Consider the following 14,631-nt stretch of genomic DNA (forward strand, 5'->3'; position numbering starts at 1 on the left):
AAGTAGGACTGAACCCTGAACGATCGCTTGAGCAAGGCGTGAGCGTGGCTTCAGCGTGACACGCGCGCAGGTGGTGTGAACGGCGGCCTCACCTGTTAAGAAGGACGCCTAAATGAAACTTATGGGTTCAGCTTAGGTTCAGCTATAGGTTGAGCTTAGGTTGAGCGTTGCTTCGGCGTATGGTGTGAACGGCCACTTATATTTTCATGAAGCATAAATCTTTGCACCTGCGCATGCACGAACATACATCACACACACACACACACACACACACATATCACATCATGGTCACTTTTTGGACATTACATCTTATTATAAAAGGGAGCAAGTGGGCAATGTTAATATTCTCTGTTTGTTTTAATTTTTGTCCCACTGATGATGTCATAGGAGGCATTGTGACATCACTGGTGATGTCATCAGTGATGTCATATGGGCAAAATAATTTTATGACATCACTGATGATGTCATAGGCACTGATGTAAACTTAAGGGGCACACACGCACACACCCGCACGCGTGCCAATAGGCAGGCGAAGGCCACAACGCAGTAACCCTTTTTTCCCCAATTGACCAAGCCATCACCCAATTAACTGGTATTATTTGATAATTGTTTTTGCATTTATATAGCTGCTTTCTAGATACTCAAAGTTGTTTCACATATCGGGGAGGGGGGGGGGGGGGTACTCGACTCATCCACCACTGATGTGTAGCACCCACCGTGGAGAGTTGAGAACTGAATGTGCCAATAAGTAACGAGGTTACTTGATTAGGTGACCATGATTGAAGGAAGGCCTGTGTGGGAATTTAGCCAGGGCACCAGGTTACACTCCTAGTCTCTTACTCTTTGCGAAGAGTGCCAATGGGATCTTTTAATGACCACAGAGAGTCAGGACCTCGGTTTAATGTCCTCATCCAAAGGTACTCACTCACAGGACCAGAGTGCCTGTCTCTGCCCTGGGGCATTGGGGAGATTACTGATGAGACCAGAGGGAAGAGCACCTCCTACTGTCCTGCAACACCACTTCCAGCACCAGTCTCCCATCCAAGGACTATCCACAGCCAGACCTGCTTAGCTTCCACAGGAAAGCCAGTAATGTAATGCAGGAGCCACTGGTGCTGACAACGTCTGAAATGTGTCCTCGAAAGCAGACCAAACACACCACACCCCCACCCCCCACCCCCCCTCACACACACACACACACACCAAAGAGGATGGCTATTATTATCGGTATTCCGCATTAGCCTATATCCCACAGTGTTGAGGCCAGCCACACTGCTTCAATTAAAGCCACGGCAGATGAACTTGAAGGGCTAAGGTGCTAAATATTTCATGAACCTGTCTCTGACCTAACTCTGCCCCCCCCCCCCCCCCCCCCCCCCCCCCCCCCACCCCCCCCCCCCCCCCCCCCCCCCCCCCCCCCACCCCCCCCCACCCCCCACACACACACACACACACACACCCTCTCTGTCTGCCTTCCTCTTAATTCTCCTGTTATCCCTGTTGTCTGCACCCTCCTCTCTGGAAGGCTTTTTCAAAGTGCCTCTCTTCTGAAACAATGCAGTGACACCTTGCGCCACCTCCTTATTCATAATCTACAGTGCCATGGAACCCAAACCCATGTGAGACCTCAAGATGCTGTCTGGCTGCTGGCGGTGAGATAATAGATACGTAATCGTAATACGTCATATTTTTCTAGTGAGATAAATTGCCTCTAAATGAATTGTGAAAAGTGAGATAATTGTACGAATTACAGACATTACAGTAGCTGTGTGGTCTTTGCTGTTCACCCTGCACATTCTCATTGATGTTCATCACTCATTCATGTTGTTGTTTTTACATCCTATACCAACATATTTCCAGCCCGTTGTCACTCTGAACTCGTCCCAGAGCATCGCTTTGTCAAGCGCCTTTAGCGTTTGACGTAACGCTCCCCGGAGCCTAGAGCGTTTTATATAACGCAGCACAGGCAGACCGTTAACACATTCAGTGCCAAGGACGTCTGTGCACGTCCTAAAAAAAAGTAACAGTTCAGTGCCAAGGACGTCTGTGGACGTCCTAAAATCATAATTCATATTATTCCATAATTCTGCTGTTTAAGGTCGTACCCAGCCAGTGAGCATGAATCCCTTCAAGGGATCACACGGCGCCACCTTAAACATCGTCACAGGAGCTGCTCCACCCACCTCAGATCCTTTACTTTGTACAGGAGACAGCGGAGAAAGCCGTGGAAACCGATGCATGCTTTCTGCCAGAGCCGTATATATTGCTCCGTCTACAGCGAGAGTGGGCTCTGCTGCATCCTGCGCTCACAACTGAGCTCTTATGCTTCTATCTATCTCCACACGATTTCCTAGAAAGCCGAACGGGGCCAAGCCTTTTCGTTCAGTCGCGTTTGCCAGCGCGCATCATTTCCTTGATGCCCATCAAGGAAATGATGCGCGCAGCAAAGCTGGGATCTGTCCGGGGCAAAAACGGAGTCGAGAAAGCAAACTCTGTGCGTGTGGGAGGAGCCCGCAGCTCAGAGGTGGGAGAGGGGGGGGGGGGGGGGGGGGGGGGGGGGGGGGAGAGGGGTGTGTGTGGTTGCACAGAAAACCACACCACACGCCACCACATCAGAAAACAACACCAGCCAGAGTCAGTGAATGTGCTCGAAATTAGAGTGCAAAAGGTATTCATAAAAGGGGCTATATCTTGGAAAGAAAAAAAAAACGACAGAAAACCCTTGAAAGTGCACTTTTTTGAGAGGCTGTAATTTCATAATGGAACTGTCTAGAAACAAAATTTCTTCTTTGGAAGAAGCAGGAGTGTTCAATGTTTCATTAAAGTCCAGCCCCGTTAATATAGCCATAATAGAAAAAATTCTATAGCTGTTTTCAACTGAATGGAAGTGAATCTGGCACAGGCTCCAGACAATTTTACTGAAGCGCTGTGGCACTGAATGTGTTAAAAAGCACTCTGCAACTGTGGGTTCAGGCAAAGGTCAAGCACGCCATCGGCTCGTTGTCCAGAACGAGTTGGGAAATATGGTAGTAGTACCACCCAGGTGATGGGAGTACCACCCTGGTTTTGACTTAGGGGCTTGGGCTTGGCCCGGGCTTGAAGACCCCTGGGGTCTCCAGGGAAGACCGGGGTCTTCGATGTCCTCGAAGACCCCCCTGCAGACTTTAACCCTAAGACCACCCACCCAATGCCTAAACCTAAATACCGCCTACTAGGCCAGTCGAACCCTGAACAAATTGATACGGTTTTTCAATGGATTCTGGTACAATTGGACATGATAAATAACATACTAAAAATCTGACTGGTGGCTGCCGGGAGCTTAAAACAGCTATATCTCAATTACTATTCAAGCTAGAAAGGTGGTTTTGGTGTCTACCTCTAGGTTTTAGGGCTCAAGTAATACAAATGAATCAGTGAAATTACCATCAGTTAATGATTTATTGACAAATTCAAGATGGCGTCCCAAGAGGGGGACCCAAATTCTGGTGAAAACGGGGAAATTTGTAACTAATACTGTAGATATCATCATGAAACTTACCCAGTTGATTACTTACATTAAGACAATATTTTTTGGGATTATATATACAGTATGTCCTTTATTTACACATTTAAATACATGTGTCATTAAAATGCACTCTGGCAGTTTAAAATGAGCAAACTGAATTGCAGTGCACAATACATATTAAATATTAAAATTGGTTCAATATCTAAAAATATCTAAAAAGCACAGTAAAGCCAGAAACACAGTAACACAGGATTGCTCTTATTTGTGTCCATTCAGCAATCTGACCATGGAGGGTACTCTTTTTGTAGCGTTCTGTTTTACACTTGATTACAAGTTTTCTAAAATGTTATGTTTAAATATGCAAATTTACAGAAAACTAACCCATTAGGCCAGTCAATGTGGAAAAAAGAGCACCTATACTGTAACCCTGAAAAAAGGGTTTTCAATTGATTCTATTGGGGATGTTAAATCTAACTTTGAACATAGCTGTAGGGTTGTCGGAAAGGGCACATGAGGAAATCTGCATGTGTCTGCAGACTCTGCGTCTGTGTGTGGCAAATTAACTCAATAGTTCCATATTAAAACTGCATGGGTGGAATTGGGTACTTTTGACTGGGGTCCCCCAGGATCCCAATACAATAGTATTTTAAAACGCACTAATTAAAACAGAAACAGAAAACAATGATATCATTGTGAACAAATTGACTGACAAAGTCATGAAGAATTGGAATGATAGAATAAAGCACCTGTGAGATATGACAAAAAGTATACATCTGAGGTCTATAGACGGGTTTCTGTGCAACGTCATCACATAGATGCGTGTGCATCACCGGGGTAGAAAGCCACTCCACACCTTAAGACTGTATGCTCCACACACTCGTTTGAGTTGACTGCTGCCTCGCCTGGAAAGCAGACGAGAGCAGCCGAGCGCAGCCGAGCGCAGTCAGGTGAGGCATCAACAAGTCGAACACCCCCGACGGCACACTCACTGCTGCTTTTCTTCTTCTACAGTTTTGTTTAACAGCGGTTTGTAAACAAATTAAAACATGCATTAGCGCCACCCACACTCACTGCTCAAATGACCCAGCCCTTCAGATTACTTATTTTATTGTTAATGTAGGCATTACAAGTGGTATTTATGTAAAATGTAGAGTGACAGCTTGGAATAGATATAAAATTGAAGTTTCTACACTTCACTGTGGGTTTGTGATGCACCTGTGTGTGTTGAACCAATGGGCGATCAGTTCGATGCGGTTCTTGTCATCCTCTGTCCCTGTGATGCGCACGCACCCACTAATGTTGGTATACAAGAAACCCATCTATAGGTATACCCCAGTCAGTAGGTCTCTTTTCCAGCACAGCGCTGTTTCATATTCGTACGGTTCTACACCTTATCAGTCTTCTACAGTAGGGTTCTACACCTTATCAGTCTTCTACAGTAGGGTTCTACACATACCTTATCAGTCTTCTACAGTAGGCTACTGTTGACCACTGAGCATCTCCAGTTGGGAGTTGAGTGCCTTGCTCAAAGGCACCGCAGCTGTGGTTGTTGAGGGAGGGGAGAGCGCTACTCATTCACTTTCCCATTCATATTTTCCCAGAGGATTTAAACCAATGACCATCCAGACACAAACCCGCTGCTCGAATGTCTATCGACAAGCATGTGTGGAAGGACTTCCAGTCAAGATCCGCCTCCATCAAGGTCTTATCATGAGCAGTGTCATATCCTATCCTATGTTTCATAATTGTCATTCTGGCTGTGGGTGTTTGTTTGTGGCAGGAGACACACTATGAAGATGTATAGCCTTTAGCAGTGCCCCCCCCCCCCCCCCCCCAAAGCCTGGTGTCCTTGCCAGCAGGAAAAGTCATGCACTGTTGCAGAGATAGCATCTGATAGTCGGCTGTTGTTACCCCTCAGACAGCACACAGACAGTCAGATTTGAGCTTTATCTCTCTCTCTCTCTCTCTCTCTCTGCATAAGAGGGACTAAAGTTCTCTGCAGTCTGACCACACCACACAGTAGGCTACGGCTACACCAGCATGATCGTATATCAGTCAATGACCCGGCAGTATCTGCACTCCGTCCTCTGCAAACTGCTTTCTGGAACAAAAATGGTGCAATAAATCTTTGTCCTATCTCTCTCTCTCTCTCTCTCTCTCTCTCTCTCTCTCTCTGTCTCTGTGTGTCTGCGTATGTGTCTCTCTCTCTTAACTCATCTGTTAAATGGAGTCTTGTTGGGAAATGAGCCAAAGCCATTCACCCGGCCACTCTGACTCCAGGCAAACTGGTGGCTATATTTATAGCTGGGGCCTGGTTGTGCTAAATAAGGTGGAACAGTGAGCAAATGAATATTAAATTTAAAGTGGGATTAACCAGTAATGTTGATGGTGAGCTGCACTAAGCCTCTAGTTTGTCAAACTAGTGCAGTGCCCGTTCCCCCGTGCACCACCCCGTGGGCGCTTCCCCTCCCGCACACACACTGCACTCTGTCAGCTTCCCCCTAAGCGCAAGTTTGCATGAAATGCGGCACGGCACCCCATCGGGGTCCGAGCAGCGCACTCCCCAAGTTTGAAGTCACGATCGGACAAATGTTTCTCGAGATAAACTGCTTTTTGTGTTGCCAGTAGGTGGCGCTATGTCAAATTGCAAGAAATTCAGCACTGCACTACGTCGAGTTCCCAGGAGCACACTCCCCAAGTTTCAAGTCAATCGGATGAACGGTTCTCAAGATTAAAAAAAAAATGTTTTGCCAGTAGGTGGCGCTGTGCCAAATTGCGCAAAATTCAGCACTGTTGTATGTTAGGTTCCCAGCAGCGCACTCCCCAAGTTTGAAGTCGATCAGATGAATGCCTATCGAGATAAACTGTTTTTTGTGTTGCCAGTAGGTGGCACTATGCCAGATTTCGTCGATCCGACCAACAGTTCTCAAGATACGCGAAGGACAGAGAGAGAGAGAGACACAGGAGGTTTTTCCAGTGAGGGATAGGAGGATGGTCCTCCTCTATTTTCTAGAAGAGATGGGGGATTTTATATAATAATATATTTTTTTTTAATAAAATATCAATCAAATGTGTTTTTTCTTAATAAAAATCATGCTATTCTTAAAATGCTTCAACAACAGTGACCCCTGTAGGGCACTGATGGAGCGGCATGCAGACAGAGTCTGTGGCAGTCTGTCATGCCCTGCTCATGCCCTCGGGGGGTAGAGGAGAAAAAAATCCTCCCCTAGGGCGTTTGATTCCCATGGTAATTTATCTCATGCTAAATATTATTGGTTGAAAACACATGCAGTTCACAAGGCACAGTGAAATTATGTGTTTTTCAACCAATCATATTTAGCTGGAGCATAACCCGCCCTCACCAATCAATACCAAACAATTAATTTATTCAACCTAATTGGTTGTTGATTGGATAGATTGCTAAGATTGACATTGTATCGTCCACTGATGAATGAGTCTCTCAACGCTGAATCAAGTTCACTAGCCTACTAAGTGAAATCCACTTTGCTGTGATGACCTGACAGGAATGATTTACACGACACTGACGACAGTAGCAGCATATTATATTTCCCCCTTATTTTTATTTACTTTTTATCAAGCAGTAAGTGTTCACAAGCCAGACAGTCATTGCATTGGATTACGACCCAAAACGAGTTTTGAGTTGTGGGCCGCGGTACGGCGGGATACTGGGATATTTGCAATGTCAGAAAACTGAGATATTTGCAACGTCTCGGCTGCATGCGGTTACACTACAGACGGCATGGATATGCAAGTAAGTCAATTAATTTCAAGTTATCCGGGCCTTCTATTAAATTCGGCGTGGAAATGGTTCACCGAGCAGCGATATTTTTTTCGTATTTATGTTTCATGCTGTCATTTTTACTAAAAACAAGACGCAACCTTAAATTCCCACATTTTTTAACTGAATTTTGCCCGCAAATCTATCGCTGACTGCGAGCTCGTTTTTAAAGCGTGAGTGGTAATCTTTATACCATATGAAAGTAGAAGAAATAAGGAATCGATTGGGACCAAGCATGTCAACCTAGCATGTCGAGAAGGGGGGGTAAGTAACGCTCCAAAGTTGATGAATTGGAATGTAACTAAACGAGTATGTTGAAGTTGTTGCAGCCAGGGGAAGGCACACTCTGGTTCCAGATGCAATAAAGTGTAATTTAACACTATTTGACAACAGTTTCGGCCGTAGACTTTGTCAAGTCTCATACAAACATAGTTGCAAGACAGCCATTATAAAGACAGGTGGGCTGATTGAATGGCCAACACCTGTCCTGTGAAAGCACACCTGAGTGTGATTACAATGACATCATAGGATCAGTCATGCAGTAATAGGCTACATTTAGACAGATTAATCAAAACATTGATGTCACAGGTAGGCTGTATACCATAATATATCATGAATCTATGTGAATAAATAGATTTATATAAATAGTAATCACAGCCTAATGCATAGAGATAAATCCTGAAACCTTCTCGCAACAGTTGTAGCCTAAAGCCAGTGGTTTTCAAAGTGGGGTCCCCAGCAAAAAGGGGGGATAATCTATTTTCACTATAATTCCAAATGCATCCATAAGTAACACAATCTAAGCTAGTGTAGAAGTGAGTAACTAGGCTAATAATAACCATAACAGCACAAATAATTGACAAAAATCTCGAAATAAATATACCCCAGCAAGCACGGACGGACCCGGACAAATCGAGAGAGCCCAATCGGGGCCAGCTCAAGTCATATCATGACGAGTTGATGACACACAGACAGTCAGATCATGACCAGATCTGGCCCAGATTATCACTGTGTAATCACTATCCAACTAATTTCACTCACCGGTCACCACTGAAATATCCATGAGGATAACTAAATGGTTGCAATCAATCACGTATTTTTCAGCCTGGGCTATTTATTAGCGTAGTGGTAGAATAGCTGTTCTGTAAATTGTAGATCCCGAGTTCAAATCCCACACCACACGGGGCGGTATTACATTTTTGAAAATGTAGCATAAATTGTCAATCTGGACATAATTATAGCTTTATGTATAAAGTTGCTGAATATACACTGTGTACATAGCAGAATAAGTGAACATGCCCATTCATGGTAACGGTCATACTGTATTTCGACGTCAGCTTGACGTTCCCGCGTAGACGTCTAAATCATCCCCAAATCACCCTGTGATCTGGCCTAGTCCTGAACGTCACTGAAACACGTCATCACAATGTTATCATGACGTAATTTTGCTTGCTGGGACAGTATTTACTCTGAGAAATGAAATAATGAGAAAAGGAACAATTATTGATGGTTAAAACTGAATAATGACATCACAAATCTAATCCTAATGCGAAATTAAAATGAGATATTCCTCTAAATCTGTCTTCAAACTGCAAAAGGAAAAAAAACGCCCACATTTTTTTCGCTGGCGACCTAGCGAGAGTTTCCTCCCTTGCTTTCTAGCTCATCAGCCGCCACTGGAGAGAGACAGACGCTAGTATAGATGTCACTTTCCAGGAAAAGCAAGGCAGTAGCCATCTTCAGGTGATGTGTAAGAATGTATGCACTGTCTTGCAAGAAGTGCAGACAACAAGGAATCTGAATATGAGATGGAATTCCAAAAGAGACGGGGTCACAGATCAGATGGCCTAGGCTACCAGATCTCTAGATTAAACATGGATTAAAGGATGACTTTGACATAGTGACCAGTAATCTTCTGTGAGGAACAGATGGTGCATAATATAGACACAGCTGTAGTGTTGTCTGTATTGCACTGCTGGATGCATTGCCTGGCATGATATGATGAACGCATTCATAACAACATAGGCTATATAGGCAATATCTCGATATGATTCACTTTCCCAGATTGTTGTAATTGGTTAAGGAAATTCAGGGGCAGAAGGAATTAATCCTGATGAAAAGTCACCAGAATATTCTCCCACACGGACCCAATTGTCTGTGGTACTCAGTAGCCTATAGAGTTTATAGTGACTATTAGTAACATCCTATGTCTTCTTTTTAATCTCCTGTGGTATTATTATATATTCATACTCTTCTAGGGATTTAACATGTGTCTGTGGCACTCAACAGTTTATGATACTTTGACATTTTAGCCCCTATATGGTATCACTATAATACTTATATGGTTTATTTGATCTGTGCACCACTATTTCATTCCTAGCTTCTTACAGTATCCAATAGGATTTATTGCTGTTCTGTGACATCCTATCCTATCTATTCCGGGATCACTACACTTCTTTTTCTGCTTGAGGGAAGACCATTACCAGTGAAACGTGAACTTCAAGTCCCAGGGTTCCCTTCTTTAGCGATTCAAATCCTCGTCTCATTTGTGTTGACTAGATCTCAATCGGCTCACGGTTAGGGGAGCTCCTTCCTTTCAGCGCCACAGCGAGGCAGCTGGCCAGGCTCTGTGTGGGAGGGGACTATTGAGAGCTCCCCACAGCCTGTCGCAACAGCAGCGAGTAGGGATGTCATATTCAAAGCATATTCAATGATAAGGCGTTTTATCGGTCTGCATTGTTTCTTTTGTCCAACATTTGCTCTAAGAACGCGTCTATGAAGAAAATAATACGCAAGGGATGCTGAAGTAGCGCGGTGAGTGTAGCTACTATTGTTTTTTGTCTGAGGAGGGTTTATTGGGGATGAGAATTAAAAAAAACGATTAGGCTATCGGTCCTACAGTATACTGAAAACCTCACATCTTCTGTTGCATTCAAGTAGCCGTGAGACTGATTGATTGCCATGTGGTATGCCAAGATCATTTAGGCTACTCGAAAGTAGACTCAAACTGTGGTTATTTAAATTTGATGTGATTTAGTCTGGTTGTAGCTCTATGCCTCCTTCATGTAGCTCGATCATGTATAGCCTACCTCATAAAACAGAATTAGGTGGAAGCCTAATCTATTCGTGGATCAATCGTGGATTGTTTTCCTAATTGGATACCGAGGCAGTTGGCTAATCACAGCCACTTTAAGCGCCTTTCACGAAGGGTCCTCGGATTTATTTTAAACAAACGGATCAACTTTGAAGTAGCCTATCTCGTTAGGTCTATTTCTATGTGCAGATCATCTCATTAAGATGCGTCATTTAATTAGAACTGATGCATGTCCTCTTATCAGGGATGCTGTGGACTCAAAGCGCCGCGGGGGGAAGAATAAGAGTGAACCAGCGGGTGGCGAAAAACGAATGGCTTCTCCAGAGCTGCTTTCCGCAGATAAGAGAGACAGACAACCCCAGCCTCCCGACGTCCTTGATCGGGTTTCCAGCGCGCTGCACGTCCGAAAGTCGGGCGGATCAACAGGAGGAGCGCTCCCCGGGGAGGACGGCTGCAACCCGGCCCGCAGCTGCCAGGGCCACTGTCAATCAGCACCGAGGACAGCTCCGCGCAAAGGAGGCGCGGAGGTTAAACTTTGTCACCTCACCGAGGAGAAGGTGCGAGTTTGCTGCGACGAGGAGTTAGAGACATCCTTCACCTACATCGACGAGAATGTTAACCTGCGACTGGCCAGCCCGGACACGAGCTGCAAAAGTCTCCACAGAACCGGACGCAACGGCGAGCCGTTACCGGAGCGCTCCTTCCTGTCCGAGGAGGACCTCTCATTCGCGGAGAGAGAGAACTCTGTAGACTACGGGTTTATCAGTGCAGTCACGTTCCTGGTAACCGGGATCTCTTTGGTGATCATCTCCTACGCGGTGCCTCGGGACGTGGCGGTGGACCGGGAGAGCGTGTCGGCAAGGGAGATGGAGAAGCTGGAGATGGAGAGCGCCCGGATTGGAGCCCACCTGGATCGATGCGTCATAGCGGGTCTCTGCCTGCTCACGCTGGGTGGCGTGGTACTCTCCACGCTGCTGATGATCTCCATGTGGAAGGGAGAGATGTACCGGAGAAAGGCCTTCGCTTATTCCAAGCGCTCCACCAAACTCTACGGCTCTATCAGTCTGAAAACCAGGTCCAGCCCCACCCAGTCATCTGCACACCTGTCCCTGGAGGAGGAAATAGAGGACACTTTGACTTAAAATACTTTTTCAGATATGAAACTTTTTTTTAATGTATCATCATTGAGATATTGAGCTATATTACAATATAATATCATCCAACAACTGGCAACAACATTGTCTAACACAAGTGTATTACACACAAAGTGTAGGTCTACACAGTGCTGTGCAAATTTGTGTCTTGTATAGCAAAATAAATAAAACAATGCTGTATCATATATCATATCCACATGACAAACAGAATAGATAAGAAAACTGCTGTGATAGCAAATGGGCAATATTAGCAGGAAAAGTACAGTATGTATCCAATTATTCCCACATGATTAAGCATGGCAGCCAAACATAAAAATGAACAGTGGAAATCGTAAAAGCCTTGTATCACAAATACTGAATCACTTTTTTTCGTATCAGAGATGCAATCTCTGAGAGCCTCCATTCATTATTAAGGCTATTCATATTTAATGTCAATGTTTGCAACAGCAAAGTGCTGCACAGACACATTTCAGGGACAGGGAGAGCGGGCGTCCTTAGGGTTGGAGAGGAATGTAAAGTCTGATGTGGCAGAAAGTGGCTCAGTGGGCCATATGGTAATATCCAGTGACAGCCTCTCTGTGGTGAAATGCTGAGCTAAGCCAAGCCCGGCTCCATGCGTCTCACTCTCAGCCACAGCTCGGTGTTGGCTTGATAAGCAGTTTGACTGCATTCGACAGCAATGGCATGTACTGTAGCTCTCTGTTGATCCACTCTGTCCTCCTTCTCTCCTCTGTACACCTCTCTATTGTCATGTCTTCAGCTCTCTCTCTCTCTCTCTCTCTCTCTCCCATAGCAGTCTTTCCTCATACTGTTCTCTTTCCTGCATAACTTCAGTGCTTTCTTCAACCAGTGAACAGCTTATCCATGTACATTTACACTGTGCAGTGCTTACTTAAGGAGTGTGTGGGGAGGGTCCAGGACGACCACGGCTAAGTGTCTACACTTGTGTCTCTCTTTCTTTCTCTGTCTCTGTCTGTCTTCTTTTGCTGTCTCTCTCTAACTGTGGGTGGGCTCAGGAACACCTAATCATCCACGAAAGAGTTGCCCTACTTCCAAAACCTTCAACAGAAGTACTTCAAAGAGCTAACTACCTTTCTAAAGCAAGGTATTATCCTTCTAAGAGGTTATATCTTACATTACCATCGTGATTTGCTGACTAAAATATAGCAGAGGAATATAGCTATTATGGAACAAAGGGCTTTACGAAAAGAGGTTTTTCATCAGCAGAAAAAGTGTCATTGCTCTGGGACAAGCTGTCTGAAGAGGACTGTTATTCAGATCTGCACAAAAGAAAGAAAGACAAGTTTTCTAACAAAAAAACAGTGTAGGCCACTCTGTCTCGCATAAATCATGCATGCACACTAAAATGTATGAACATGTGTTTCTATAGCTACAGCTAACTCTTACATTCCACAAGACAAGTGTTCTTTTGCTGTGTCACTCTGAGGCCATTTACACCTGGCACTAACATGCGTTTTCTGCCTTCAGATTGCAATCAGATTGTGCTTGACCACATTAGCCTGATTTCATTTACACCTGCCGTTAACATGTGTTTTGGGTGATCAGATTGCAATCTGATGGCAATTTCATCACCCAAAATGGGTGTCTTCTCAATCCGCATAAAGTTGCTATATCCAGATTGAGAGGACACATTGCATTTACACTTGTGCTCAATGTGTACACAATGCGTCCCTGACCACCTCTGGAGGTGGTTTGGCTGATCAGATTGCAATCTGTCCTCAATGTGTCTTGGGGGCGTTTACACCTGTACTTTCAAGTGGTCAAGCACAATCTGATGGCAGAAAACGCATGTTAACGGCAGGTGTAAATGGCCGCTCTGTTACCTCGGTTTCTCTCCTCATCCTTTCATTTCCCGGGCCGTGGGATCCTAATTCAAGGCTTACTGTATATTCAAAACGACATGTGTCAGCCTCCATTAGTGACGTCACGTGTGTAGTGAAGCTGATGACTCCTTGGTAAACAGCTCGGGGGCAAACTGTTGTGCTTTCATTCAACTGTGTTGCCTCTCTGTACTGTCAAAAGAGATTGTCAAGTACCAGCCGAGGCACAGTCAGATGAACCAGAGCAATGTGATTTGTGATCTGCTTACTGCCATGTTTAGATTATCTTGTAGAAAAGAGAAAGGTATATGAAATAGCAGCAATGAAACAAAACTGGAGTCTAATAAGGTATTTAGGATTACTTTATTTTTTTTATGATGAACACATTGCTTGGTGCAGCAATGAACTAATGCTACTTTGTGTTACCGAACCATTTGCTTTACTCGCTGTGGACACAGAGACGCTGACATGAGTGCGTGTCCATCCCTGCAAAACAACCATTGAGTTTTGAAATGGCAATAAAATGCCAAATGAAGAGATTTCCGGGAAAGGTAATAAAAGTTAATGAGCCAAGCGAGGCAGTGTTGTCCTGTTCTCTTCACAGAAACTGTAGCTCCGCATCCAGCGTGACAGATCTTACCATGATGTTCCATTTAGCAGGCTTTCCTGGCCATGTTGGCATTGGGAACACGGTGTGACGCCCAAGTGCAGAGCCTAGTCTCTCTGCCTCTCTCTCTCTCTCTCTCTCTCTCTCTCTCTCTCTCTCTCTCTCTCTCTCTCCTCCCTCTCTCTGCCTCTCTCTCTCTCACTCCCTCTCTCTGCCTCTCTCTCTCTCTCTCTCTCTCTCTCTCACTCCCTCTCTCTGCCTCTCTCTCTCTCCCTCCCTCTCTCTGCCTCTCTCTCTCTCTCTCTCCCTCCCTCTCTCTGCCTCTCTCTCTCTCTCCCTCCCTCTCTCTGCCTCTCTCTCAGCAACATTTTGACTCACAACTCATCTGGCTCAACACTTAAAGAGCAGCCAACAGCAACGTGACCAGTGCCAAGCCTTATGTATGATAGTTCAGAGTCATTAATTCAAGTCTTATGTATGATAGTTCAGAGTCATTAATTCAAGTGTTATGTTTGATAGTTCAGAGTCATTAATTCAAGTGTTATGTATGATAGTTCAGAGTCATTAATTCAAGTGTTATGTATGATAGTTCAGAGTCATTACAGTAATTCAAGTGTTATGTATGATAGTT

At 44.7% G+C, this 14,631-nt stretch overlaps 1 protein-coding gene across 1 annotated transcript; it reads left to right on the forward strand.

The window, feature by feature from the left end:
* Positions 1-10,709: 10,709 nt before the first annotated feature.
* On the forward strand, positions 10,710-11,540 carry tmem74 (transmembrane protein 74; the record flags this gene model as incomplete). Its single annotated transcript, XM_083650336.1, has 1 exon — positions 10,710-11,540. One exon carries the CDS (start codon positions 10,710-10,712, stop codon positions 11,538-11,540), a length of 831 nt encoding a protein of 276 aa, XP_083506462.1.
* Between the last annotated feature and the right edge of the window lie 3,091 nt (positions 11,541-14,631).

Source organism: Poromitra crassiceps, assembly GCF_964638095.1.
Source record: "Poromitra crassiceps genome assembly, chromosome: 1".
In the NCBI taxonomy this organism is placed as follows: domain Eukaryota; kingdom Metazoa; phylum Chordata; class Actinopteri; order Beryciformes; family Melamphaidae; genus Poromitra; species Poromitra crassiceps.